This window comes from Falco naumanni, chromosome Z, assembly GCF_017639655.2.
Source record: "Falco naumanni isolate bFalNau1 chromosome Z, bFalNau1.pat, whole genome shotgun sequence".
NCBI lineage: Eukaryota > Metazoa > Chordata > Aves > Falconiformes > Falconidae > Falco > Falco naumanni.
This window is the reverse complement of record NC_054080.1, coordinates 48,897,796-48,925,628: the sequence shown is the minus strand read 5'-3', so window position 1 is coordinate 48,925,628 and position 27,833 is coordinate 48,897,796. Positions and strand designations below refer to the sequence as shown.

The following is a 27,833-nucleotide window of genomic DNA, read 5'->3' as shown; positions in this document are numbered from 1 at the left end:
TACTGTATAAGATGCCATATGATTATTGTAATACTATTGTTGTTTATGTCTGAGTTAACACACCAGGTTTTTCGGCATAAGTGTTTTTCGCATACCAGATAGATGTGGTCAAAAAACAGTATGCCGTTTCAACGTAGCTGATGGAAGACCTTTGATAAATGTTGCTCATGCACATTTCACTTAGCTCCACCTGCCATGGGATTTAACAACGAAAATGCTAATACTTCTAATTCCAAACAGTTATGACAGAGTGCAGTTGCCGTTGCTTAGACGTGGTATGGGTACCTGCTAAATCTGAAACTTCTGTTAGATTGATGCCTGAGTTTATGGCCTTTTTTTCACCTGATAGCTGAAATTGGAGAATGTGTGTGATACTATAGGAAAGAATGAAATGAAACATTCTTGGCTAGGTAATAATTTTGTAGTCTTGCTAAATGACAGTATCAAATGAGACCACATGAATGCACAACTTTGTTTCTTTTCATATTAATTCAAGGTGTATTTTCTGTTTCCAGACAACTAGCTCATTACAAAGTTAAAATTTCTAGATAATTTAGTTTAGTAAGAACTTACAGGATTAATAGATGTGTCTGCCTTTCTCAATACTGGAAGAGATATTTTCTTATTCTTAGAAACTGTATTTTGAAAGATGGGGAAGAGAGGCACCATTTTCACTTGAATTGTTAGCATATTAGGTGTTTCTAGGCATCAGTGCTCAGATTATTTAGAAGTTTTGATTTGCAGTTCTAGTATGTTTTCCCTCTTAAAAGGCTGAATATCTATACTCATGCCTTGCTCTGCCATAGCTGTGCTTTTTTATGTAAGCTTTGGTTCTAAACCTGCATTGTTACGGGTTTGGTATTTCTCTTTGTTTTGTTGTTGTGGTTTCAGGGCAGGGGTGTTGTTTGTTGGGTTTAGGGATTTTTTTGGTTTGTGTCTCTTCCTGTTTTGCACCAGGTTTGTTGCAGTGGAGCTTGAAATCTGAAAGATAGTAGCAACAGGTACATTCCAGATGGAATTATTTTAGGTATGGTGTCAAAATCTGAAAAGTGAAATTCTCTGCAGGGAGCAATGCGAGGTTTTCACTTAAATGACTCCTTACAGAGTGAGCATGGGCAACTGGAAAAATCTCATAAGGAAAAATGAGAAAGTTCTAGTGCCAATAAGACTGTCTAGTCAAGCTTCCTGTGGAACTCAACTGCTTCTTTTTATGACTTTTGTATAATTATGCAGCTAGAACTGTATCATTGGCTGGGGATCTTACAGACATTTTTCAGTGTCTAGAAATGCAAAGTGATGTACTGACTGCTCATTGAGCTGTCATGCAAGTCTTGAAAGATGAAAATAAGCCAGGTGAGCCTTATTTTTATCCATGAATGGCTAAGGAAGACCAAGTATATCTCACTGATCTGCTGTAGATAGAGTAATAGTGTAAATGTGTAGTCATTATATTCTTCACTATACAAAGTTGGTTAAAATAGCTAGATAGCAGTTATAGTCTAGTAGTCTTTCAGCTTTATAGACGGTAGGATGAATACAGAAGACATCACTGATGGCAACAGCAGCATTTCTAACCCTCAGTCTTCTGAACATGACCTGATACTGTGATGTCTTCCTGAGCATGTGGACAGTCTGAAACACAGGCTCATTGATGCATAAACATCTCCTTTCTCATGTCAAAGGTGCAGTAGTCCTAGAAGTAAGTGTTGATGTTATTTTGATATACCTAATAAAGAGCACAGATGAATGGTTAAAAAAAAAGATTGATAAACTTTACACCAGAAGAGGTGGATGTGGAGCAGACACATGCAGTATACCTGTTTTACTTAGCAAAAAATCACTGTAGCAGCAGGTAAAATCAGCTTTTGAAATCACATTGCCCTACCTGAAGAACAAAAGCTGATCTTTTCGCTGGAGGTTTTAGGATTCAATCTGAGCTCTAGAAACTGAACACAAACACACAAGCATACAAAAGATGACTTGCACGATGAACAGATCTTGTACGTCATCAGTCAATTACTTTTGGTCTTATGGCAAAGAATTAATAAGCAAATAGTGGAATAACAGTGGTTTTAATACAAACTCCCCTAAGTACATGGAGCAATGTGAAGGTGCTTATTTGACTGTCAAATGGATAGATGACTTAAACTGGTAGTTTGCACTGATTTTGCAGTGTAAATTGTTCCTTTCCTACTGAAGGAGGAATGAGGTGAGCATAATGGGAGTAGAGGAATTAGCAGTGAATGTGTTTGAAGTTGAAGACCAGTGCTTCTTTGGATTCCATTCCCTTTCCAAAAGGACCAGCATGATGCTTACTTCTTGAACACTTTTCATCAGGTTGGAATGTGAGAAAGGCCATTTGCTTTGACTGTGTAAGTCCTCATAGATTTCTAAAAGCTTCTGGATTGGTGTGAGGAACAATCAAAGAATTTCCAGTGTGTATAAAATTATTCAAATCACTTTTCAGACTTGAAGAAGAACTTAAGAGAGTGGGCCACAGCTCAGCTTGAAATCTTCCTATATGCTGCTGTTAGTCTTCATGAAATACTGTGGTGAATACTGTGGTGAACATAAGCAGTAGGCAGAAAGGACTTTTTTAGCATTCCTAAGTGGAAGTAATCACATTTGTGAGGAGACTTGTTTCTGAGTGAGTGCTGTAAATGAAACAGTTTATGTTGTGGTACGAAGCTTGAATCATGCATTCTTGGAAATGAAGCTGAGCATCAGGAACTTCTGGGTCAAGTGTAACAGTGCCAGTATTTTCCTTTGGATGTCATTGCTTGCAGTTTTAAAAAAATCCCTCTGTACTTATATTCATGCTGTGCTGTGCTGACATTTGCAACAGCAGGAAAAAAACCCCAAAGCTCTTGTTTCAATTGTGGTACTTGTACAACACTAATCCTTTTACTTCAGGGAGGACCTTCTGTCTGAAGAAATCAAAATGCTTTTGTAACAATTAATCTGTACAAGTTTCCTGTGAGTATTCCTTTTTTCAGATAGGAGAAATCAAAGCCTTTTACTTTCTTCCAAACCTTCAACAAAATCACACTCCAGGGTTTGCTTCTTGTGCTTTCATATGACCCACAGGATTACTCTTTTCTCTATGTACTGTGAAATTTTGTACTAATTAGTGTGACACTGAGTTTCCAGGCTCACTGTCTTCAGTGCCTTGATGATAAGTTGCTTAATTTCAGAAACTCAGGACTTTGAATTAATGATAGTTTGGTAAAGTGCTTAAGAATAATCATGAACTTAAGCACAAAAAGTGATCTGGTATTCACTGGGACTGTTCATGTATTTAAAGCTAGGCTAAAGGTGGAATGCCTTTTTGAATTGAAGTCTGAATGTTGTCCTAAAAGTGGATCGTTCACCCAATATGCAAGAGCCAGTCAGCACAGAGTCGAGGTATTTCTTTTATTACAAGTTTGCGCAAAGCTGGGGGCTAGGTGGTGTTCCACAAAGCAAGCCCAAAACTCAGAAGAACAAGAATAATATTTATACAGTCTAGTTATACATATGAATTTTCCAAACTGTACCTAAAAGATACTATTGGTAATTAGTTGTGCACGGTAGCTTCCTAATGGTCTGTAATTGTCTCGCATTGATTTAAAGTTAGTGTATTTTTAATTTACTATGCACGCCTGAGGGAGGCAGGGGGGTGGTCTTTTAGTGCTGAATTGAGTCAGTGGTCATGACCTGCCCCTGCTGCCTTTACAGCCCTAGTTAGAGCCGCCTTCTGCTGACTTCTTGTCTTCATTGCAGTTAACTGGTTGTTGGCACCTCCTGGGGTAGGATGTTCCCTTTATGAGGTTTATAGTTCTCCTTCAAGGGCACAGTCATTCATACAAAGTTACAGCTATGCGGCTAACCTAGCATCACTAGGAGAAGAGAATCATTTCATGTTGACAACAATGAGATCACGGAGACTGAATGCATAGCTAGACACCATTACAAGTGAAGCGTGTCTCCAGAACATTCTTTCAGGCAGTTTGCCATGAGAGTGAACTAGCTGACTTGATAAAATAGGGCCAATATTTTCATGTATTCTGTGAAAAAACACTGTAATACAGAAGTTGCTGTAAATATGTGTTATCAGGCACTTGGTTCCTGTCTTTATTCAGTGTGATGTCTGTGAAACCTGGAAGTATAGTTGGCTAGGGCAAAAAAACAGGAGATTTGCTGTGGATTATGAAACACTTGAGTGAGAGTGAGGAAAAGGTTTGTTGTTTGGTGCTAATGAAACCATTCAACTGTGAGAAACAAGTGGTAGAACTCCCCCCTTTGCTGACCTTCCCCGCCCCCCCCCCCTCCGTTTTTTTTCTTACAGCTGACAAAATCACATACAGTTTTTGCCATTTTACAGCTGACAAAATCACATACAGTTTTTGCCATTGAGCTGGCTAGCTAATGCTTTTTACCATGCTGTAATGCTTCCCAGTGTATGTTGTATCTGCATATAGATCAGGAGAATTCGCTCCTGATAAGTCTTCTTGTCACCTAACCACTGGGGTACATGTATCTAGTACTATTAAATTTTGAAACTTGATTGTTCGGCTTTCCTCTATAGGTATTAAAGAGCAGGGCAGACTTTTTTTCTATGTGGAATGCTGCCTTTTTGTTTGAGGATTTCAACTTTTTGGGTATTTTGTTTCCCCCTGCCCCCAGTGATTTCTGATCTGTGAAAAAATTCCAGCCATGGAACCAAACCCTGTAAGATACTCGGAGTGTTACATTTTATAGTCTGTAATGACAAGATAATTTGCTTTTCAGGGTATGCATGTTCCATAACCACATATTGACCTTCCGAGTTGAAAAAAACCCAACGCAACCAATAGAAAAAGCATGATTTTTCCAGTTTATACTGGATTCTTTGTAGGGTGGAAGCCTGCAGATACTTCTGGTTTTACCTGCCATTGCCAATATTATGGTGTTGTTGCCACCCCCCTTCTTTTTCTTCTTTCTTTGGGAATCTAGTTGTGATTGCAGAAGTGTGTCTGAAGTGATTTCAGTTTCTATTTAATGCACACTAACTTTCTGGTTTCTAGTATAACTGCAAAGGCAGATTTAAAAGGCTCAAGTTACTATGTTCAAAGGACTTGGAAAGCAAATGATGAGGCTTTGAATTCATATTACAGAATACAAAATTCCATGATTTTCAAACCAGTTTTACAGTTTTAGTAAGTTAACAATTGGAAGCATGATGTTGCTATCATCTGTGGTTTCCTGATAGAATTTTTTAATGTTTCTGGTTCATTGAAGTGATTTCTCTTGCTGTAAATTTTAAGAACTGACCTGCTTAGTATAGGGCTAAAGAATCTGTGGTAGTAGTGCTTACTTTAATTTGACATTTTCCCAGTGATTTCTGGATTCCTGCAGTTTTTCATTCTTCTTTTGTTCCACAAATGTAGTTGGATTTGGTTGTGTTTAAAGATTAAGGGCATTTTGTTTTAGGGGGGGCTTCCAGGGAACATAGCTTCCATTGCTTTCATCCCCTTGAGCTCCCAGAGACAGCATGCTTTTAAGCTACTTTGAACAAGTGAAGTAAGCAGTAGTGTTATATGAAGATACATCTACAGCTTTATATGTATTGCTAACAGTGTCCTATTTATTCTTACTGGCAGCTGCTTTATCTGGTGAAGTGTTGTGCAGTATTATTGCATAATGTCAATTAATATACTGTGAGACTTTTAACATAAGTTGTTTTAACATGCTTGCTTTTTTTTTTATGAACCCTATATTAACTTGTGTTCCCAAATAGGAAGAAAGAAGGCAAATACTGGAAAGAAATGTTGTTTAAGTCAGGTTGGAATTGCAGTTAGTAACGGTGACTTTGCCTTTCCCCTCCAGGTTGTTTGCATCCGTTCTACATGGAATGCTTTGTCACCAAAGCTGAGTTGCGATACCAGACCCCTCATTTTAAAAGCTCTGAATGAATTGTTTGCCCTGGTTCCCTCATTAGCAGTGAATACAGATGAACATGAGGTATGTACTCAAGGACTAAGGTGAGTCTCTTAGTGTATCTTTGTATATGAGTTTTAAATGTGCCTGTTTGTTTTTAATAACTAAACAGCTCCCACTGCCTAATTCAGGTTAATCATAGTGCATATTTCCATACAGTTTCACAGTTTTACCTTGCACTAGTGAATCCTGGGAGACAGGTGAGAAATTCCAGTGCAAGGTTGATCGGAGGTTCCTTTCTCCCAGAATGTGAGGACATGTGAATGCAGCTACAGTTCAAACCTGTTCCACTTAACTAGCTCAGTGCATGTTAATGTGGCAGGAGTTTGTTTCAGGTAACTGCCTCTGTTTCAACTGCTTATTTGGTTAAAGAAAATCTGAATGCCTATTTTGTTTGCTTTTACAGAAGTTCAAAGCTCAAGTTATCAGCTTCCTTTGGAACAACACACAAAACAGGGTAGGTGATACAACTGAAAATGTTTCTTTCTGGTGTCAGCAACTGGATATAAAGTTTTATACTTTTCTGTCAAGACAAGGTTATCGGTGTCAGCAATCTCATTTTCTAATGGGGTTTTCTTCTTGCCATTGACCATTTAACACTGATTTTGAAGCAATGTAATGTGCATGAAAGGTGGTAATTGATGGTCCTAACCTCTGCCACTTCCAAGGAGAATTGTAACACAAACTAGTTTGACTCCTCTGATAGGCTTCAACCTTGACAGGGTGAAGCACTTTTGGCAAAGGTGCAGCTAGGACAACTAACTCAGTTCTTTGCTGGGGTATTGTAACGCAGTGGGAATGCTGGATCATCATCCCCATGAGGCTGATGGAAGCAAAGTATTTTAGTTTAAATATAGATTAGATATTTCTACATAAACTACCCTAACAGCAGTAATGGAGTGTAGCAATCATAATCTTTGCTATCAAGCCTAGATAGTTGGTCTTGCTAGTTTGCATTGTATATATAAAGTAAGCAATTGAGAATGAACCTCAGGAAAACACTGTTATTTTAAAGTCTTTTTCAGCATTCAGTGGTTAGTGGGTAGGGTCTTTGAATGTTTCTAGTAGGTACCAATACCATATACTGTACTTGTGATTTTCTTTTTCTTCCTGTTAATTTTCTAGGATGCTCTTGTGGCCATTTCAGCCTATAAATCACTCTCGTCATTTGGCTCTGAAGAACATAGAATTCTTCATCTTCCTGAACAGGTAGCAATGTTGTACGTTTAATAGTAAGGACTTCTACCTGACATGAGTTATGTTCTATTGGAAGGGAAACAAGGCGCTGTGCCATCTACCAGACAACCGTCAGAGCCTCACAGAAGGAATATGAGCTCCTGCTGGTGAAATGGGGTGATATTATGTATGATTAGCATACATACTATGATGATGTATGTTAATCATCATTAGCATGTATGTATGTTTAGCATATGTATGATGAGAGGGGAGAGGCACAAATGGAGGCTGAGTGAGGTCTAAGCAGTCAGAAAGAAGGTATGTTTTCTTCTTTCATTAGTTAACAGGTTATTTTGGGGGCACCTCATCTGCATTTTATGCTCTTCTGTTAATGCTTGCAGTCAAGTCTTGACAATAAGCAGCTCTTGTGATGACTGCTTCATCCATTGCAGTCACACTTATGCTTAGAGCTTTTGTTCCTGAAATGAGCAAGTCAGTTTGAAAAGTAAGTATTATTTTTGGAATTAAGCTGAAAACTTTTCCTTCATTTCTGTTCTGAACTTTTGCAGCATAACATTTTGCTTTTTAGTTGATAAAGGCAGACAGAAAGGAATTGAGGTATTTATTGGAAAACTTTTTAAGTATGTGGAGGGCTGTTAAACTGAAACTTGAGTCTGATCAGTTTGCTGAATAACCTTACAAAACGGAAGAGTGCAAGCAGATGAACATACAAGGTCTTCCATGTGACTTTTTTCCCACAATAACCTTGTAAGATAGGCTAAGCAATAATCAGTAGTCCATTGGTTCTTTATGGCATAGTAAATACTTCTGTAAGTTTTTATTTACTACATTATTACAAGATTTGCTCCATTTGTGTGTTGTAACGGGCTGTTATGAAAAGGTCGGAATAAGAAACTTTAAAATTAAAAACATACTTGCTTTATATAAATTGATAAGAATAGTTCAGCATAAACCTTACAAATGAAGTGTGTTTTTGGCGTAGACAAGCATGAAATAGAATAAGGAAAATCTCCTAAACAGTGCTGTAATACTAAATATTTTACAGTAAAACATAGCTTTTTATTATTGGTGCTGTTACTTTACACTTGTCAGAAAATGAGTAAGTCTGTTTTCACTGAAAGCATTGTAAATATATTGCAGTTTTTCAAATTCTGAAAACTAGTGTGGAAAAACAATGTCTAGCATTTGGGTAGAAGAATAGCTTATCTTGCAGCTTCAAATTAATGAAATGGAGTGAAATTAATGAGATTAGGAACTTTTCATATTTAGTTGGTGGTTTTGACATTGTTTGATACTTGGAGTCAGAAAGGTAATGAGGATTCAGAATTTTTATGCTGACATTCCATTTTTTTAATCTTTCAGGCACGACTAGAAGTTGACTCACTGGAGGAGGCAGACATGAATGAAGATGAAGAGGAGGAGGAGGCGACAGATCTTTCTGTTCCAGGTTTTTCATACATCAAGCTGTTGTCTCTAACACCAGCTTCTGTTTTAGGAGGTATAATACATAAAGTATTTGAGGTTACTTTGCAGAATTATAATCACTGTGGCTGTACAGACATTTGTTTTTTTTGTAATGGAGTGTCTATAATGGAGCATTATGTTAAAGTGTAGCTTTCCCCCTGCCCCAGGAAAATATCTTACCAGATTATCCATTTTTAGGAACATAGTGGGTCAGAGGTCCTCATGGTGGAAAAAGTGCTTGCAACGTAACTTACAAATCCTTATCTGTCATATAGGAGAAGCTGGTTCCATATAATTTGCTTCAAGGGCTTGCTTGCTTCATCACAGGGCTGAGACCTGGCTGATGGCAGAGCCCAGAGGGCTGTGACCAGCGGCGCAGCCCAGCTGGGGGCCCGCAGCCAGCGCTGTGCCCCGGGGCTCAGCACCGGGTCCCGTCCTGCTCAGCCCACCCACCGGCGCCCTGGGCGAAGGGGCAGAGCGTGCCCGCGGCCAGTTTGCTGGTGGTGCAGCGCTGGGAGGGCGGCTGATACCCCGGAGGCTGCGCTGCCGTTCAGCGGGGCCCGGGCAGGCTGGGCAGGGGGGCGGGGGGGGGCGTCATGAAGCTCGGCAAAGGCGGGGGTAGGGTCCTGCGCCGGGGGGCAGCGACCCCACGCACCAGCACAGGCTGGGGCTGACCTGCTGGCAGGCAGCTCTGCGGGGAAGGACCTGGGAGGCCTGGAGGGCACCGAGTGGCCCGTGGGCCGGCAGTGTGCCCCGGCGGGCAAGAAGGCCGCTGCCAGCGTGGGCTGCACCAGGAGGAGCGTGGCCAGCGGGTGGAGGGGGGTGTCCTGCCCCTCTGCTCTGCCCTGGTGAGGCCGCACCTGGAGTGCTGTGCCCAGCGCTGGGCTCCCCAGTTCAGGAGAGACAGGGAGCGACTGGAGAGGGGCCAGCGGGGGGCTGCCAAGGGGGTGAGGGGGCTGGAGCATCTCCCTCATGAGGGAAGGCCGAGAGAGATGGGCCTGTGCAGCCTGGAGAAGGCTGAGAGGGGATCTCATCAGTGCATACAGGTATCTTCAGGCCGAGTGCCAAGAGGATGGGGCCAGGCTTTTTTCAGTGGTGCCCAAGACAGAACAAGGGGCAGCGGGCACAAACTGCAGTGCTGGAGGTTCCATCTGAATATGAGGAAGAACTTGTTTACCATGATGTTCAGCCAGCCATCAACCAGCACCCCCAGGCCCTTTCCCACCAGGCCCTTTCCAGCCGCTCTGCCCCAGCCTGTAGCGCTGTGTGGGGCTGCTGTGACACAAGGGCAGGACCCGGCACTGAGCCCTGTTGAACCTCACAGGAATGGCCTCGGCCCATCGCTCCAGCCTGCCCAGGTCCCTCTGCAGAGCTTTCATTTATATTTATATATACATCAAGTGCCTATCACCATATTGGTAAACATTCTCTGGAACCACTCTTTGTGGCAGAGGTAACAACAGGAATCAGTCTGTTATTACCTCAGCACTTCTGTTTCCAGCCAATTTAAACTAAAAAAAAAAACCACAAGACTTTTCTGCCCTCAAGCAGATCAACACACCCCCCCCAACTTGGTGTCATCTACAAGCTTACCAAGAGTGCGCTTGACCCCTCATCCAGGTCATCGATAGAGACATTAAACGGGACTGGCCTGAGCACTGAGCCCTGGGGAACACCGTCTGTGACCGGCCGCCAGCTGGGTGTAATGCCATTCACTACCGCTCTTTGGGCTTGGCCATCCAGCTAGCTGCTGTCCGTCCAGGTGCAGGGTACACCCATCCAAGCCATGAGCAGCCAGTTTCTCCAGGAGAATGCTGTGGGAGACAGCGTCAAAGGCTTTACTGAAGTCTAGGTAGACAATATCCACAGCCTTTCCCTCATCCAATAGGCAGATCATCTTATCGTAGAAAGAGATCAGGTTCGTCAAGCAGGACCTGCCTTTCATAAACCCATGCTGGCTCAGCCTGATGCCTGGCTCCCTATTCTTTAATCTTTGCAGTAGAAGGAAAATCTTTAGGTTTTTTCAGCATCCGCATGCTTCTTCCTGGAGACTTGAACTCTATAACATAACATAGTTATGCTTTGGGAGCTGCAGTTAAAAGTTCCAATAAGAAGGTGGGCTTGGTGCTGGCATTAATACTGAATTGTGGGGTTTCTTTCCAAGTGCCTTATCCAGCTCTGTTGGAGGAAAATACCTAAGTTTGCAAATCTGTAGGGTCTGTTTCTGCAGCAGAGCTGAGGAAAAATTAGGAAACAAAGTAGAAATAGACTTTCTGTGGCAGTTGGTTGGAACATGCTGCAATTCCAGTTTGCTGTAGCTCTCTGCTTATGTCAGGCATTGGAAAGTGAAGTTTTATGCAGTGTTTTCTCCCCTTTAAAACTAAGCTGTCATTTCAGTTTCCATATTATGTCAAAGCATTAGAATCCACAGGGTATCAGAAGGGGTATGAAATCTTTATTATTTGTCATTTTAGTAGTTCTTCATTTTGGGTGTCTGAGACTTGTCTGAAACGTGGTAGAGAATTAAAAATAATCCCATATAAGAAACTACGCACTTCAGACAATGGCTATTATCATTATTATTATTGAGATTATCTTCACTACTACTACTATTACAGAGAGGTATATCTCTGCAGGAATGATGCTAAGAATTTTTTCTGGTGATACTAGTTACCTCTTTTTTTTCCTTCAGTCTGATTCCAAGCATTAAAGTACAACATTCTAGCATTTGCTGTGCATCTAGGTGTTTCAGTAAATTCATCCAGATTTTCAGGTTTGGGTTATATCTGGCAGCCTAGATCCTTGGGATGTATCTCTTGCATGAAGAATTGCTTTTGAGTGGCTTGTAAGTATTAAGTCCTTTGGTATAATTAGCAAGTGCAGTAATTTGACAGCAGTGATACGACCTGTACTAGGGTGTCCCTGTCAATGTGGATGGCTACCAGCAGAGAGAGAGCTGTCCTCTTTCACCGAGTTTCTTCTCTATTGCTGTATCCACCCTAAACAAAAAAAGCTCTTGCAAAAGTAAAGAGCAGGTAGGTGGATAGTGTATTCATGTCAATAAATCTAGTTTTGTTGGAAGAGTATATAGTGTTGAGGACTGGGGACAAAGATTCACAGTTTCTGTTTGAGTCACTGTAGCAAAAATTCCTAACTGCATTCGGAGGCTTTTGTTTGAAGAATATTGGCATTACAGGTGGAGAAAAGAAATATCCCCAGGTGTAGGTGCCCTTCCTGCCATGCTACAAAAACCTATCAGATTTAGACTGCTAGTCCACTGTGAAGTTGAACAGGGAAAAAACATTGCTGAAAATCGTGGGAACTTGCTGATAACAGGAAATGGGGAGAAGTTTCAGTACAAAGCTATTTTATTGCAAGCTGCCATAGGTATTTCTTGGACCCAGAAAGATGAGGGAGTACCCTTTTGTCTCCATTGTCCTGTAGCTCCTAGTGAAAGCAGGACTGCCTGTGATTTGGGAACTTGTATCCTAGAGTTTTAAGCCTAGTGTGAAACAGTTTCTATAAATCCCCTTAAAACTCAGTTGAAGAACTGAAGCACTAACAGACTTAAACGTATCAAGTTTGCAAGGTCCGGGTACAATGCTGGCTCTCAGTTGTGATGTGGTAACAAACTCTATGCAGTCATATATGTGTACATACATGGCACATACAGAAACATGACCTTTTTTTTGAACATGTGCCTGTAAAGGCTGCTTCAGATTGACTTCATAAATGAACAATAACTTTATATTAATTCTGTGTAATTTTAAACCTAGTTAGACTAAAATGCATAGCTTGAGAATACAGAACTTAATAATTTGTACTGCTATGTTAACAGAAATCAAGGTAGTACATCTCTCTTTCTGTATCCCTGTTTGCATATACTCACTCTCTCTCCCATCTACCCTCTTTGCATTGTGCTTTGAAATCTTTCATAACAACCTGGTTTTAAAGGCAATATTTTTCACTACGTTGGTAAACATCAGTTTTATTTCTCTCCTGTCAGCATGTGGCAGTGTTATTGGTGTAGCAGTGGAAGAGTGCAGTCAACAGCTCATGGAATAGTTAAGGCTACTTTTCTTCCCAACCTTAGTATCTGGCATGACCTACTCAGAGCGTCTTGAAGAAGTTGCAGTGGTGGCAAGTATGGTGTCAGAGAGTTGCTCGAGTTCTTGCTAAGAGTTCTCAGTTCTTTGACCTTGAGCTTTCGTCTGAAGTGTCATTACTAGTTTATCTAAACATAAGTCCCCTGAAGCACAGGTGCCATTTTGGGTTTTCCAGGGATCGTTTTGCCTCTCAGTCATCAGGCTCTGACAGTCCCTTTCTTCTCTCCTCATTTTCTTGTACTTCATCCAGCATTTGAAGAGTTCGCAGCATCACTTGTGAAACAGGAGATGACCAACATGCCCCGTGGTGTGTATCATTCTGCCTTGAGAGGAGGGGCCATACGCTCAGACCAGGGGAAGACCATGGCAGGTGTTCCAAATTTTTTGCTGAAAATGTATGAGAGGAACAAACAACCAGGCATGACACCAGGCCTTGCAGGTGAGCTGTCACTTTCTTGAAGTAGACAAGTGTACATGCCTTGACTCAAAGATTTCTGTGAATCTGAGGGTGAATCAGGTTAAGAGACAGTGACACACCATTTGCATATGCTTACATGTGCTTGTAAATTGTTGGCTTTATTAAATTAACTTTACTTTGCTTTGGATTCTCCACTGACTTGTGGAAGACTCCTGAACCATTAGCATGAGTATTGGTGTTGACTGATCTTTTCCCCTTTCCACCCTCTTTAAGCTGGCATGTTGTTGTGTTACGACCTTCCAGTCCACGTGGGCAAAGACGGAAAGCCTATTAATCGATTTCTGGTCAGCAGGGGACGGAATTTCCAGCAAATGTTGGTAGCCCTCCTTCATGAGGTAAGTTGCTAGTTTTTGTTTCCTTTTCAGAAGTATTATGCTTCCTTCCCTGTATTACTACCTCATTTGTTTATGCTGATTAGGTGTTAGTGTCAGCTTGCAGTAGCGTGTATGAATGTGTCATAATTAACTAAACTTGCTCTGAGGGACAACTAATTTGAATTGAACATGTAAATACTTTTTTTTAAGTGTTCACTGCTCAAGTACCTGTTGTAAAAATCAAGTACAACAAACAGAGGCTGACTTTTGCTGTGATCTGCCTTGCAGACTACTATACCTACCTTATACCTGTCAATAGGTTAATATATATACCTGTCAGGTGAATAGCAGGTCTGAACGATGATGGCACTCTGTGGGGAAACAACATCTACACCTTGGTATTTTATTCTGTCTCTTAAATGTTTCAGCTCCTAGACCTATCAGGCTAACACCACTGAAATCATGGAGTTACCTTTGGTGTGGTTTTTGGAAAAAGGGCATGAAATAAGCCCCCGCTTAATCATTTCAGAAAATGAAGTGGTTGTAACAAAATCTTTCAGAGAGTTTATAATTATGATGCTTTTATGGTTGATAAGAAAATTAATCATTGAAGATTTTGGAGAGCAGTAAAACAAAGTAATTAAACTGGATCCTGGGAAGTGAGTGTTTCTTTCCCAATTTTATGCCAATGAGAGTAGATACTAACAGAAGTGAAAGTATATTAATCTCTTTCAAAGTCCATAAAATAACTCTGTTAATACGATCATTTTATATTGCTGCAGAGGTTAACTACATGAATCTGAGGGTTATGATGCTCACAGGACATAAATAAGAATGTATTAATTGTACCAGTCTGATAGGAGCAAGAGAGCATAGATGATGATAGAAAAAGAACTTTTTAGAATTTAGATTGAGTCTTAGACTGTGTGTCCAGAAATGAGAACACTGTATGAGTAGCTGGACATTGTAAAGTTATTTTTTTTCCATCCCACAGCAATACCACTTCCTGTTCTATTTTTCAAGGATACAAAAGCATAAATGGTCCCATTACTCCTTCTTTCTCTGTCCCATATACAGGCAGTTTGGGGCTATTAAAGATTATTTAATTGTATGCTGTTTTGTAGAGAGGAGCCTTTTCTTAAGAGCACAGCATGGATCCTGTGTTTACAGTGAACCAGAACTGTATAATAGAAGGAAGTGTTTCAACATGCATCATGTACTTGTTGCAGAAGTTGGAAGAGGTAGAATGAATGAAATACGGGTTGCAGGTGGGAGTGTGTCTACATCTTAATTTTGGTTTGTGACTGACAACCAACAGACCTGGAGCCTACCTGCTGCAAAATTCCGTTGTGATGCTAATGAAATCACTGACACCAAACACTTTCTGTTAAGAAATAACTATAGCATATCCTGTGATGCACCCCCATGGCTCTCTCCTGGCTTTGCTTTCAGGTCCTCCTCTCGGCATGTTCACAGTGCATTTGTGTTGGTTCACTCCCTTTGGAGCAAATGAACTAGTTCTTTTAATAGCAAACCTGTCTGCAGCATAGTTTGCCTGAAGTTTCCAGTCAAGCGATGTGAATTGTGTACTGTGCTTAAGTTGGCTGCTTTGGCCTGGTGTGGTCTTCCAGCTCCGTACCATCTCTCAAACACTTTCACATGCTAGCATACATATACAGGTTTTACCTATCATACAGCATGTTATCATTTTGGTCCTTCTGAACTGTAAAGCCACAAAAAGTAATAATCATATCTTGTGGCCACAGAGACACCACGTGGATCCAGTAAAAGTTATGCCAAGTAGTACAAGGATGAAAGCCAGTCTTCACCAGTTGAGCTGTGGTCTAGAATTCCTCCCTGGTGCCATACGATAAAAGCAATGTCAGTAGAGTTATGAAGTACTTGGCAAGTTCTTCTCTCAAACTAGTAACAATGGAAAACAAAAGCCACCCTTAACCACTATCTCAAGATATCTAATCATGTAAACAAACTTAATAGATACTTTTCACCTAAACATCTTTTCTGCTAAATAATGAAAGCAGAAAAGTGAGATAATACCCCTCATCATCACAGGAGTTCGCAAGTAAATGAATGTGTTCTAACTACTTGGATGCTCCATTGTAGAGCACCAGGGGAAGTCCACAGGGACATTGCAAAATATGTCAGAGAGGCAGATTTAGAGTAACGAGTTATGAATGAAGCATGGGCTTGCATAGCATCCAGAAAGAAAAGCTCTGCTTTATATGTAGTTGCTTCATTCAGTGGGACTTGGGTTTTGTGCCAGAGGTTCTGGAGAGAAGCATGTAGTTATATTACAATAAAAGGCATGTATTAAAGTGTTACATAAGCTGAATCACAGTGGGATGAAGATCAGTTTAAACTACGATGTTGTAAACACTTGCCTGTAGCCCTATGAAAGCACCAAATACAATCTCTGGTAAAAAAATGAAATTTATTTGTGTGTACTACCAGTGATTTTAACATCCAGCAGCACATCAAAAATTGACTTTTCTTGTGCTAACAAACAACCTTCATAGAAGCACAACCTTAAAATGGTTTGCTTGACAAAGCATGGGTGTTTTACTACATGTGGTGAACTGGATGGAGTTAGTGAATACATACCAATAACTGGAGATAGAAGTATTTTATTGAGTATCTCGGTATTTTAAAAAGTCAGTTGATTCAAGGTGTAGTAAAACTAAAATCCAGACCTGTTTGAATTATAAATCTAAACACAAAACATTTTCAGACAATTCTAACTGCACCCTTTTAGTGAAAATTCACAGTAACTATAAAATTGTGATCAAAATGTATCAGTATTTTTGTTCTTAGATTACTCTGCTTTAAAAGATGGAACAGGGTTTTTTTTGCCTTTTTTCCCTCCCTCTTTTTCCAACATAGAAAAGTTTGAGTTAATGTTTTTAGGAAAAAGGTATTTGGGCCTTTGGCTAGAAGGGAAGTGAGTCCCTGGGCTCATTCAACTAATTTCATGTTTGTTTAGTCCTTGGTGTTCTTCTGTGGAGCAGAGTTTAACAGTAAAAAACAGGGGCCTTAAGCTATACGTCTATCCCATAACAGTAGTGGTCTAAGAAAATTGACTTAGTAGGACCTAGGCTCATCTTTTCCCTGCAGTGGCTGTAGGAATTAACATGTTTTTGCGAAGTCATTGCTTCAGGAGTTCAACACAGCATATTAAACAGGTTTTTTAGGGGGTTTAAATTACCAGAATGACACTTCTTTGCTATTGCTTTCACTCATTTTTATTTTGGGTGGGGAGTTTTAACTGTTATAGTGACTTTTTAAGTAAAGTAAGAAGCATTTCATTAAAAAGAAGATTAAAATTTGCTTTGGAAGCATTGCAGTCAGCATAAAGCTCTGAGAAAACTGTGAGGTGGATGTAAACACCAAGAAATTACAATTAGTTGGGAGATAGCAAGCATCCATTTGTTTTTGTCTCTAAAAATCCCCAGCACTTGGCATTTCCTTATTTAGGGATTAGCAGTGATCAATATAATTGCCAAGTTTACATCTGTAGAATGTGAATTACAGGTTGCGTATCTTTCTGTATCTGTACATCCTTAGTTGCCATTATTACATTTCGTTTTTTGAAATCTGGGGCCTGGGGAGCGGCTTGAGGCAACCAGTTTCATTTTTGTAGGATTCTTTATGTGTAAAAAAGCATGATGCCTGAGATTCTGCTGCCAAAAAAGAAGAGCTAAATGAGGTTTGTATGCAGAAGAATGAATTTCTTCTTGTATGTTCAAAAGTCTATAAAGCATACAAGTAACAAATACCTAGGTTTAGCTGCCATTCAAATCTAACAGTAACAACAACACTGAAAAGGTAATTTACTGTTAAATCTTAATGGGCCAGACTTACTCTGTCTCCCAGGTGTTACTCTATTTTCTGAGGGACTGGATGCAGCTATAGTACCTGTCAGCAGGATCAGATTAAGATGCAGAAGGTTTTTTTTGATGTTATTTGAACTGTTATCTCATGGGAGGAAGAACATCTGTTCAATAAATGCTGTATTGCTTTTTACTGGTCACTGCTGACTTGAAAGAGGAGATAATCTTTCCCCCAGAAATGGGGATGTGCTATTTGTTTGATTACTAAACACAGCTTCATAACCTCTCTTTGAGAGGACATGTAAGTTACTGTAGTCACAGTGGTCAGAAGTCACATAGACCATGGGTCTTCTTTGTTTTCACTATGGCTGCCTGGATTGTACTGTACAAGTAGTCCCTGAGGTTTATCATAGTCACCTGGGCTAGGTTAGCTAGTAATTACCTGTGACTGCTTCAGGTTTTGGAGTAATTCTTCCTATGAGTTTATAGGAATAATTTCTTACCAGCTGCACTTACCTCTGTTGTGAAAGTGAATGATGGTCACATATGTTTGCATCATGTACCATATGTTTTGATGGTTCTGTAAATGTATGTTTTGGGTTAAAGTTACTAGGCTTTCAGATGTCTACCTATCTTTTCTTTCTTTAGTGGAGGTGAAGAGAACAGTTCATGCTGCAGGCAAAAAGCACAGAGGCAGCCAGCTTTTGGCACACAGGTGTGGTAAATGGTGGTTTTGACAGCCCTTTTGGTGCAATGTTTTTAAAAATTAAGGAGGATTATCTTGCCTTTGCATTTTTCCTGGTATTCAAGTGCTTTGTGTTGGAGCTCGCATAGTTATTTTGCTCTAATAATTAGTCATATTTACAGGCACAGTTGCAAAGTTGGGTGCCAGTGGTGAGTTGTACAGTATTAAATAATGCTCTACAAGTAAGAGTCACGTTAGGCGCTCTGTATACTCATAGAAGAAGCATTCCCTACTTCTATTTTAAGTGCGTTCATTAAATGTGCTGTGATGACATGCATACTTGAGCCATGAAGTGGAAAGCGCCTTCTGTAAATCTCTTTCCTGGTTTGATTTTGATGTAATCAAGAGATTCAAGGGCTTATTCAAACCTTGTATGGTACCTTAAGGTGATAATTGGGTTTTCTGGAACAGAATTTGCTGTAGTGTATTCTTCTTTGCCTAGGTATTTGAATGGATCTAGTTTAGATTATGGACTACTTTGTACTGGTTTCCACCACTGTATCTCCTCCAGTGATGAAACAGTATTCAGGAAGTAAGTTTGTTGACAGATTTTTGATTTTCTCCTCCTCAGTCTAATGTGCCTTGGAGAAAGACAATTTTTTTTCTCACAAAGGAATGCTGGAGGGGGAGGATTTGGAAGTGTATGCATGCAAGTATGTTAAAGAGAGCCTGTAAGCAAAATTGAGATTGAAAGACATGTTACTTCAATTTTTGATAGATATGGATATGTAATGCTAGCCCTGTTTATGGAATCACTGAGGCTGCAGTTTATATGTCCCATATGTGAGAAGAGCGTTTAAATACATGCCTAAACATTTCACTGACATATGGATGTTGTCTAAGACATGCTTTCACAGCCATACATTGTTAGAGATCAGCTGAATTTAGGGACCATGTGAGTTCACAGGGCTATCAAGGTGGAAACGTGTTGTACTTTTTAAAAGACTGTAATGGATTCCCAGTCTCCCTGGTCTACAGCAGAGTTTAAGATGGGCCATAAATATTAATGATATCATAATTTCTAGCTTCTTTAAACAGTATGATCTCAGTTAGATACCCAGGGAAATGACAGAAACATGCTTTATTTCACTGTTCCCTAATTTTATTTTGTGTGCCCTCTGCTGGCTGTTTATCAGTGCAAAATGATCTGTGGCAGCACAAAGGCACCTGTGCTGAAAAAAAGCTCATCAATAATCTTGCCATGGTGTTTGATCTTTATTGGGAGTGCACTGGAAAGGGGAAATGAGCTTCTGATTTCATTGAAAATTACTTTCCAGTCTTGCAGAAGTCTGCAAAACTTGTGTTGTGTGTTCAGAAGTGCTGAAATATAAGAATAGTATCTCCTGTCATTTGCCAGCACTTTGTCTTGGATTTTGGGCAACAAAGTCTATGCTTGTGTGTCATTTCAGGGAGAGATGTCCTTCTTAACCATCAATCAACAGGCTCTGAGTACTAGCTCCTGGCTCATGCTCTTTCTTACTGCCTGAGGTATCAGGGTGCAGCTCTTCCGTGAAAACTACTTGACAGCCTGGTCTGGTTATGCTGCCTCCTAAGAACATTGCTTCTGTGTGACAGTGTTTCACAACCAGTCATTGCTAGTTCAGAAGTCCCTTGTGCCTCCTTTCATGTGCTTCCCCCCGCCCAATATCTTCTTACACATAAATTATGTGCTCAAAAGAATCTGAACTTCACTTACTGTCAGCTTTGTCTATGCTCGCTAGTATTAGTTAACCAGTGCTTAATGTAGTTGTTGTTACCACTGTGTATGCAGTGATAGAGAAATAAAGACTGATGGTTTCCTGTACTGAAACAGCAGGTATCGGCACTGCTTAGGTGATCATCTTCAGCACTGTATCCAGTCATTTTCAGTCGTAGATGAATTTTACTCAATGTGAAGATACCCTTTTGTCTTTATCTCATTCCATGTATCTGCAAACTGTTAACTACAATGAAGCGAGTTATTTAATTAAAAGCTGCTCAGCAATTCTGCTGGTCATCAAGCACATCTGCAAATTTTAGAGTATGTGTAAAGTGCTAGTAATAAGTTCCTGATTAGACCATGTTGTCTAGTTGCTTTAAATGCAACAATACACCTAAAACTTTCTATTTTCTGCATGAACACTTGAAGGGTTTCAAAGGCCTGCTTTTTATTCTGGTGCATAATTGTGGATTATGTCGTGAACATTATAGATTATCATGAGACCAGGCAAATCTAAATGCACAAATCTAAAATAGTCTCACAGTGGAGGCAAAGGGGAAGACTAGAGCTGCTGCAGATGCCTCGGCAACCTAAGGCAAACAATTCTCACTGGAGCCTTGACTGCTCATCAGCTTGTTGGAAGAATTGATGAGCAGAGGTGGGAGGAGGGTGTGAATAAAACTTTGACTGAAAGGGAAAGACTAGTAGTATTGGCTTATTTAAAGATGAGATCTCTTGTTTTTCTGCAGGGTGTTATTTGTGTTGGCTGTGCAGTGGAGCAGGTCATCTCTTTTGGTTGGCTTTTAGGTTGTATTTATTTGTATAGATATATTAGTACTAACTCAAAAACTGTTTTTAAGTTCACCATTGACAGTGGGCATGAAACTTTAGCACAGTCCTTTGGTTTTTGTTCTGATATCCATGTAAAGAAAGAATATTGACCACTTTATGTAGATCATTAGGGGCATAAAATAGAGGAGGTGGAGAAGGAAGACTTTGGAAGATAAATAACAGACAAGAGGAGTTCAGTTTATCTTGGTTAACCAATCTGTACAGAGGAGGCTAGTGGAGCACATGATGGAGAAAGAAGGGGTTTGCACACCTTGAAGCATGGAGTATATTACATGTTATTAACAGTGACATGTCTCTGTAATAAAATAAAACAGGAGGAATAAAAAGGAATAATAATAACCTTCTGGGATTAAGCCTGGCAGAGTAAGTTACTCTAGGTGGGCTTTGCACAATTTTGATCACAGCGCACAGGGTTTTCCCATAACTCAGGGTGTCTGGCATGTTCTTTTAGTTTAGAAATAGGAATTGTATGCCTTAAACAGTGGATACTGAGATATATCCCATCTCACATCAACCTGACATGTTTGCCTTTCCTTTATTAAAAACTGATTACTCTGGAAACTGCTGAGATTAAATAATTTATTTCCAATGGAGTCCAGAGGCTGTGATGACATTTTTTTCATTTTTTTTTTTGGTAGAGACAGACAGTAGAAATAATTGGACAGTAGCAAGAAGGCCCAATTTTGTATGCCTACCATGGAATATGATGAGATATAACAGTGCACATCCATCATTTTAATTACAGAGCTTGTGTTGTTTATGGGTCTGAAAACACAGCAGTTTAAAAGGAGAGGACACCTGAACTCCTGTCTTAGGGTAATAAAATGTTGCTGCAGTTAAGGCAGTAATGAATAGAGGGAAACAGAGACTCTTCTAACTATATTTTTTGTGAATTAATATGTTTTCATTTATATATTGCGTAACATGCAAGTTGCGGGGAGAGAGGTGCATGTATCACACAGGACTCTGACATCTGGGAGAACTTTCTGGGTGGCCTTGAATTTGTGACCCACTCTGTTTAACTTACCCTTGTAGTTATTTCACTAAGCTACCAAGGGCTAGAAAATGGCTTGTTACTGAGATCACTTGACTTCATTTTTGCTTTTCAACATGTTCTGGAAGAGTCTTTGAGTCAGTTTGCTATGCTGCTTACTGAAGAGAACAACCTTGGGCTCCTGAGGAAAGTCTGTGCACATATGTCACATTGTATAATTCAATGTTTGAGTTATTCTTTTGCTGTGAAGTTGAGGTTGTCATACCTGTATGAGATTTGGGGGCAGGCAGGGAGAGCTGTCACATATTTCTTTAAGCTGTTTGAGGTGGTGCTTTCCTCCTGTTAGTTCTATACTGGTGCTTCCTAGAAAGAAACTTTGTGGTTCCTTTCTTTTTTTAACAATTCGTTTCCTTAAAGTAAGTTTTAACTTTGTACCTGAACACAGGTACATGCTCAGTCATAGGTACTAACTCCTTTTGAATAGTCTCCCCTGTGTTTAGTCATCTGCTTGTATTTATTTTGTCTGTTTAAAGCTTTTAAAGCACCTAAGATTTACAAAAACTATGACAAGCGTAAACTGCACTAACGTCTTTGTTACATACGTATTTTTGTCTACCAGTACTACTAAGTGTTGTGCTTTTTGCTACATGTAATTGCAGCTCTCTCTGGGATCAATTATCTGTTGAACTACCTGAAGCAACCAATTTTGCCTGGCCTGGGTAACGAAGGTGAAAGTAACTTGATGTGGGTAAAGCCAGAACGAGAAACAAAGCACATTGTCATTTTAGTTTCCTACAGCCGTGTGTAATGTCCTGTGGGCGCAAGCAAATGATCGCCTGCAAATCACAGGTTGGAGAATATATTCTGCCTGTGTTAGACTTAATGTAACCGTGTCTACCCTTTCTGGTGTGTTGCACAGGTTAACATTCAACCTTCTGAATGGCACCGTTCCGTATTGCTGCCACAGTCCTGGTTAGGATTTATGAATCGAGCCTACAGTGCAGTCCTGCAGGTAATTTTGAGGTACATAGTTGTGCATGTTAATGCCTATCCAAGTGGTATGAGTTTTATTTTTACCAGCAAGAGCATTCATGCAAGTAAAATAATTTAAAAATAAAGCTTTAGGTGTTTACTGATAAAAATTTTTGAAAAGGAGATAAAAATGAGTCTTCTGGGATACTTTGTAGAAGGGTAACTTCTGCTTACAGTTCAAGTTCTTGCAGTCGTATTCTTGTATCAAGTTGCAGAATGTGTCAATTCTTAATATTTTTAAAATGTTAAATTTTAGCTAGAGCTCTAACCTATTATTTTGGGTAGGAATTTTGTAGTAACAGTATCACAAAGGAAACAGAAGCTGTTGAGGGATGCTTCATTAAACAGAACTTCTCCAACCAGCATGTTATGCTGTCACACTGTGAAGGACTAGTCTTGATTTTTCCACCCTATCTAATGACTAGAAAATATCCTAAAACCTCTCTTTCATTAGGTTAGCTGACATATCTAGAACAATGTAGTGTCATTTTGTTTTTCAACAGGGAAATGATCTAAAAAACTTTTAACAAATATCTGCGTTCTAGAAGGCTCTCTATGTGCTACTGGAAGGGCTTATTTGTATTTCCAGACCACATGAGCTGTTTCCAGTGTGAGCAGTGCAGGTTGCTGAGCAAATTCTAGAAGTTTTGGCTGTTCCTTCTTTTGCTGTGCAACAAAACATGTGCTTCTGTAACATTTGCAAAACATAATTTATCTTGGCCACCAGCAAAACAGCAGATTCTAAGCCGAGCCAGGCGCATTACAAAGCACGCAACAGCTTGTAACTACAGAGGGGGCTATTGTTGCTTGCATTTAGTTACTTTCCTGTTTTGTTTCCTCTCTGCGGCAAGATTTGACCAGAAGCTGGCATTTACCAGACTTGTTTCTGAAAGCCTCTCAAGCATTTTGTGGCATTTTACATGGCAATAAAGCCTATTTTGCTTGTTTCTCAAGTCCCTTATTGGAGACTTAGTATCTAACTCCTTGTGCTTTTGTAGTACATTTCATCTGAGATGGCCAAAAAACCCTGCAGTCCAAGTAGTCTGGATAGTACATAATTCAGTTTTTCTGAATAGCTTGTAGAGTACTCATTTCTACAGTTTGGAGGCAGATGTTCATAGAGTCCAGCTCACCAAAACACTTTTGTGAGGTTTTTTTTCCCTTTGGACACCTGGAAGTCCTCTAGTCTTTTATTATGTATATTCACATGCTTACACACTTCTTCCAGTTTGTGCATTCAGCATGTTTTTGAGACTGAAATCAACCTCATCATGATGATCCTATGGGATTTAGTAGAGAGCTTAAGCCAATGTTTGTGTGTTTGGGGAAATTTGGCATAGTTTTTATGTAGCCTTCGATTTAGTCCGCTTCTTGAATATGTTCTTTCAGTCTCTGTGGAGAGTCACATTTTGAGTGGCATCTGAATTTACAGGATCAGCTCTCTTGTATTCTCAGGATTTTGTGCACACACAAACTATGAGAATTCAGTACCTGAAACATGCAGCTTATGCGCCTGTGTTTTTCACTTAAAGCATAATAACTACTAAGGAGTAGTAACAGACAACCTAAAGAAGGTGAGATGTACTTGCCTCACAGTTGGAGGCAGAACATTTAACAAAGCTGCTTAATATATTTAGGTAACAATTGTTAGAGGCTAGAATCCATATCATCTTCTTTAAGGTACAGAAATAAGTAGGAGGTCACAGGGAGGTTGGGGTCATAGAATGGAAAAGGATGAGAAATTCTGCTTTAAGTAGTGAATCCAGAAGGTGATGTTTTGTTCTTGGAATATATTTTAGCTAGCAGGCTTCTAAATCTCGTTCCCTGCTTGTTGTACTAAATCTTGTTCCCTGCTTGTTGTACTCGCTCCCAAGGAAACTTGACTCTTTGCATGCACTAGGAGAGATGTCTCCTAGTGGCCACTTGAGCCATCTGCAGCTTGTTTTCCTCAGAATTAAAAAATTATCAGTTCTTTTACTTTTACTGTATTGTGTATTACAGTGGGATCACATATGAAAAGCAATCAAGTTCACGTATGAAGTAGCCCTCAAGTGAAAGGCTACATCTGTTACCTAAGTGTTCTCTGAAGAAATCTTACGATGATCTACTTCTGACTTACTCTGTAATTCTGCAGGGGAGGCAGGCAGAGCTGGAGATGCAGTTAAAACATGGAAAAGAGGATCCAGAAGAGGTGCAATACAAACAATTTACAGCCTGGCTCTGGTAAGGAAGTCCTGTCTGCTCCTGATCACTTGTAATGACAAGTGAGGGGTCAAAGGAGGGCAAGACTTCAAAGCCTTTAGTTTTGTAAGTAAGGCTGTAGGAGCACTAATTAAAAAGTAAAAAAACAAACAACAGACCACCACATATACAATGACCAAGGCAGGGGAGAGTGCGAATAAAGAGACTGCTGGGTGATTGTAAGGATTCCCATATATGGGTTCACAGGTGCCTTCCCTTCTACAGTTCCTGAAGCTTTGTGGTGTGAACAACTGGATGGAATGGAAAACTGTATTTGTTTTGTCATGTTGAAGCAGAGGGATTATGAAAAGAGAAAACTTACATGTGGAGACTTAAGTGAGCTGTCTCATTGAAAACAGCTTGATAAAACAAATAAAGCCATGATATGATGTATGATGTAGTGAACTGAGACACAGCTCAATTCGTATGGTAAATTGACAATGCTGAGCCTGAGGTTGTTGTTTAAAACCAGACACCCTAATCCATATCCTCAGCTACTTCTGCTTCAGTCAGCTGAGGAGTGTCTCTCAGTCAGGATTTAGCCGTGTATGTGCATGACCAGGGGGACAAGGTGGTAAGTAGGAGGCTTCATGCAGAGAAAGGACCACGTATCCATAGGCAGTATAAATATGTTTCTGTGCTTGTTCATAAGTGCATTGGGAATGAAATATGTACAAGTAAAACCAAAATGCCCTTTGCCCATTTCAGTCACAAAGATGTTACTAAGTCCCACTCAAGAGGAGTACAAGACTTGTGTCTGTTGTTTTGGTCCAGCTAGTCTAGATTAGTGGGTTTCATAGTAGGATCCAGAAAGATACACTATAGTAGAAGAGATTATTTAGGTGGCAGGTGGCACAATTTTCTGTTGTTGCTCTACCCGATCCCTTTCTTGATAGGGTATAAAGAGAAAACATTTTATCTTTCTCTTTAGGAGAATGCCTATAGCAGTGCTGCTTTTATAGATTTCTCCTGAGCTGATTTCTGTTCTGTATTTCCTAAGTAGTGTTAATGTCAAAAATGAACAGACTTCCCTTAAACAGTAGTGAAATCAAAGCAGTAAGTAAATGCGGAGCACAGTATTAGCTTTCGTATCTTTTCCTGTTTCCCCTTAATTGCTTGGTGCTTCAGGGCTCTAACTTCAGTACCCATTAAGCATTTGTGTTGCCCACTGGGTTTAACCTGGTTGTAGAGAACTTCATATAAGCTGTAGTGTTAATGCTTTATTGTTTAAATACAGTGCAATTATGCATTGGTATTTGCCAAGTTGGTCTAAGTGTTTCTGGTGGAGTTGGGTTTGATACTGTGCAAAGATGGTGTGGTTGTGAAGGAAAGTCTGAGTAGGTCTCTTTTAAAGCCTGAGAATAACTCAGTCTTATAACATATGGCCCTATTTTATTAGGCATACATTTTTAGTCTTCTAATCACATGTTGTGGAACTGTGGTTGGAGTGTAGCTTTTTCTGTAGGGTGGCAGTCGTGGCCAGGATGGTGTTGTATGTTGCCGTATAGAGGATCTCTTTTCTTACCCAAACCTAGCAATACAGAAGATTCGCTGCATCTCTGCTTCTGTCTTTATATGAATGCAAAACTAAACAAATGCAAACAAGTACCCTATTATAAATCAATTACAGTAATGTGTAAGAAACTAACCACTCCTATGGTTTTCATTTAAATGGATTCAGGTTACTATACTGCCTAATAGCATAACTGCCCATAGTGGTTTCCAGCACTATAGTAAGTGCTGGATAAATTGTTACAGTTGTCTGTTGTAAAACATTTTTATTTTATTATGCTAAGACATAGCACAGTGATCTGGAAACTTACGTGTAACAGCTCAAAGGACAGATTTACGGCTATTGTATGCACCCACATTTTACAAGAACTGGAATGAAGTCAAATAAGAGCCCTTTATGAAACATTGGTAGTGCACACGAGCATGAAGAAATGTTCAGTGGTACATAAGCACGTTTACAGTTTAATGCTTGTGATTAATTTGCGCTAAGTCTTCTAGTAGCTAGATGAGATAAATGTTAACCTAGAATAAATGCGTGTAAGGTATAAGGAGAAATTAACTGAGTTCATGCTATAATATAATGAACATGATGTAAATTCTTTCTGTTTCTATTGCAGGGTCAGAGATATGTTGACTGATGTTATTAAAGGTGCTTCCAGGTAAGAACTACTGGTGTATTACAGATGAAAATGAGGTCTTTTTTGTGGCAGAATATGTAAGATGATAAATTCTGCAATTGGTTATCTACCCAGTTTCATGATTTCAGGAAAGGAATTCTCTCCTGCCTTGTGCTTTCAGATTTTTACCACTGACTCTCAGGCTGATGCCTAATTTTTTGAGTAAAGCCTGGGTAGTGCTATATGGGCTGTGTGTTATATGTTTTGGTTTTTAACTCTTTGTCTCAAGTAGCTTCATTTATCTAGAAGCTGGGTGGTCTTTAGTGGAGTATTGGCCCTTCAAAACTGTCGCACTTTCTGTTAAGGTATCTGTCTCTGTGTCCAGATGTCCCAAAAGGCAGGAAATTACATGTTTTCAGGTTGTGAAAGGCTTGTTCATTTGCTATTAGAATTAGCATGGCTTTCAGGCAGCAGTATCGTAACCTTCCTTCATAGGCTGCTGAGGTGGTTGGACTTCCTCCTTTCACTCTCCACTGACAGCTAGCTTCCTATTTAGCGTTGCCCTTGGTTAACCTGAAATTGGCCGCTTGCACCAGGTTAAGCAAAAGCATCAAAAATAGTGAATCTTCATGAGAACAAGTACTTAGAGGATGTCATATCATAAAGATGTCATCAGTGAAAGAATTGCAGGGAAATCTCACAGGCCGTTTCAACATTGGTATTCTTGTAAATGTATAAAAGACCAGTTTGAAATATTTTTGCAACTTGAGAATTCT

At 39.8% G+C, this 27,833-nt stretch overlaps 1 protein-coding gene across 2 annotated transcripts in view; it reads left to right on the top strand.

The window, feature by feature from the left end:
- Positions 1-27,833, top strand: part of FOCAD (focadhesin) — a 118,381-nt gene that overhangs the window by 58,213 nt on the left and 32,335 nt on the right. For both annotated transcript variants that reach the window (XM_040578933.1, XM_040578932.1), the window contains exons 17-25: positions 5,848-5,982; positions 6,365-6,415; positions 7,084-7,167; positions 8,518-8,653; positions 12,976-13,164; positions 13,417-13,538; positions 22,575-22,667; positions 24,822-24,910; positions 27,058-27,099. In XM_040578933.1, the coding sequence (XP_040434867.1) occupies positions 5,848-5,982; positions 6,365-6,415; positions 7,084-7,167; positions 8,518-8,653; positions 12,976-13,164; positions 13,417-13,538; positions 22,575-22,667; positions 24,822-24,910; positions 27,058-27,099 (941 nt within the window). The remainder of the gene's footprint in view (positions 1-5,847; positions 5,983-6,364; positions 6,416-7,083; positions 7,168-8,517; positions 8,654-12,975; positions 13,165-13,416; positions 13,539-22,574; positions 22,668-24,821; positions 24,911-27,057; positions 27,100-27,833) is intronic.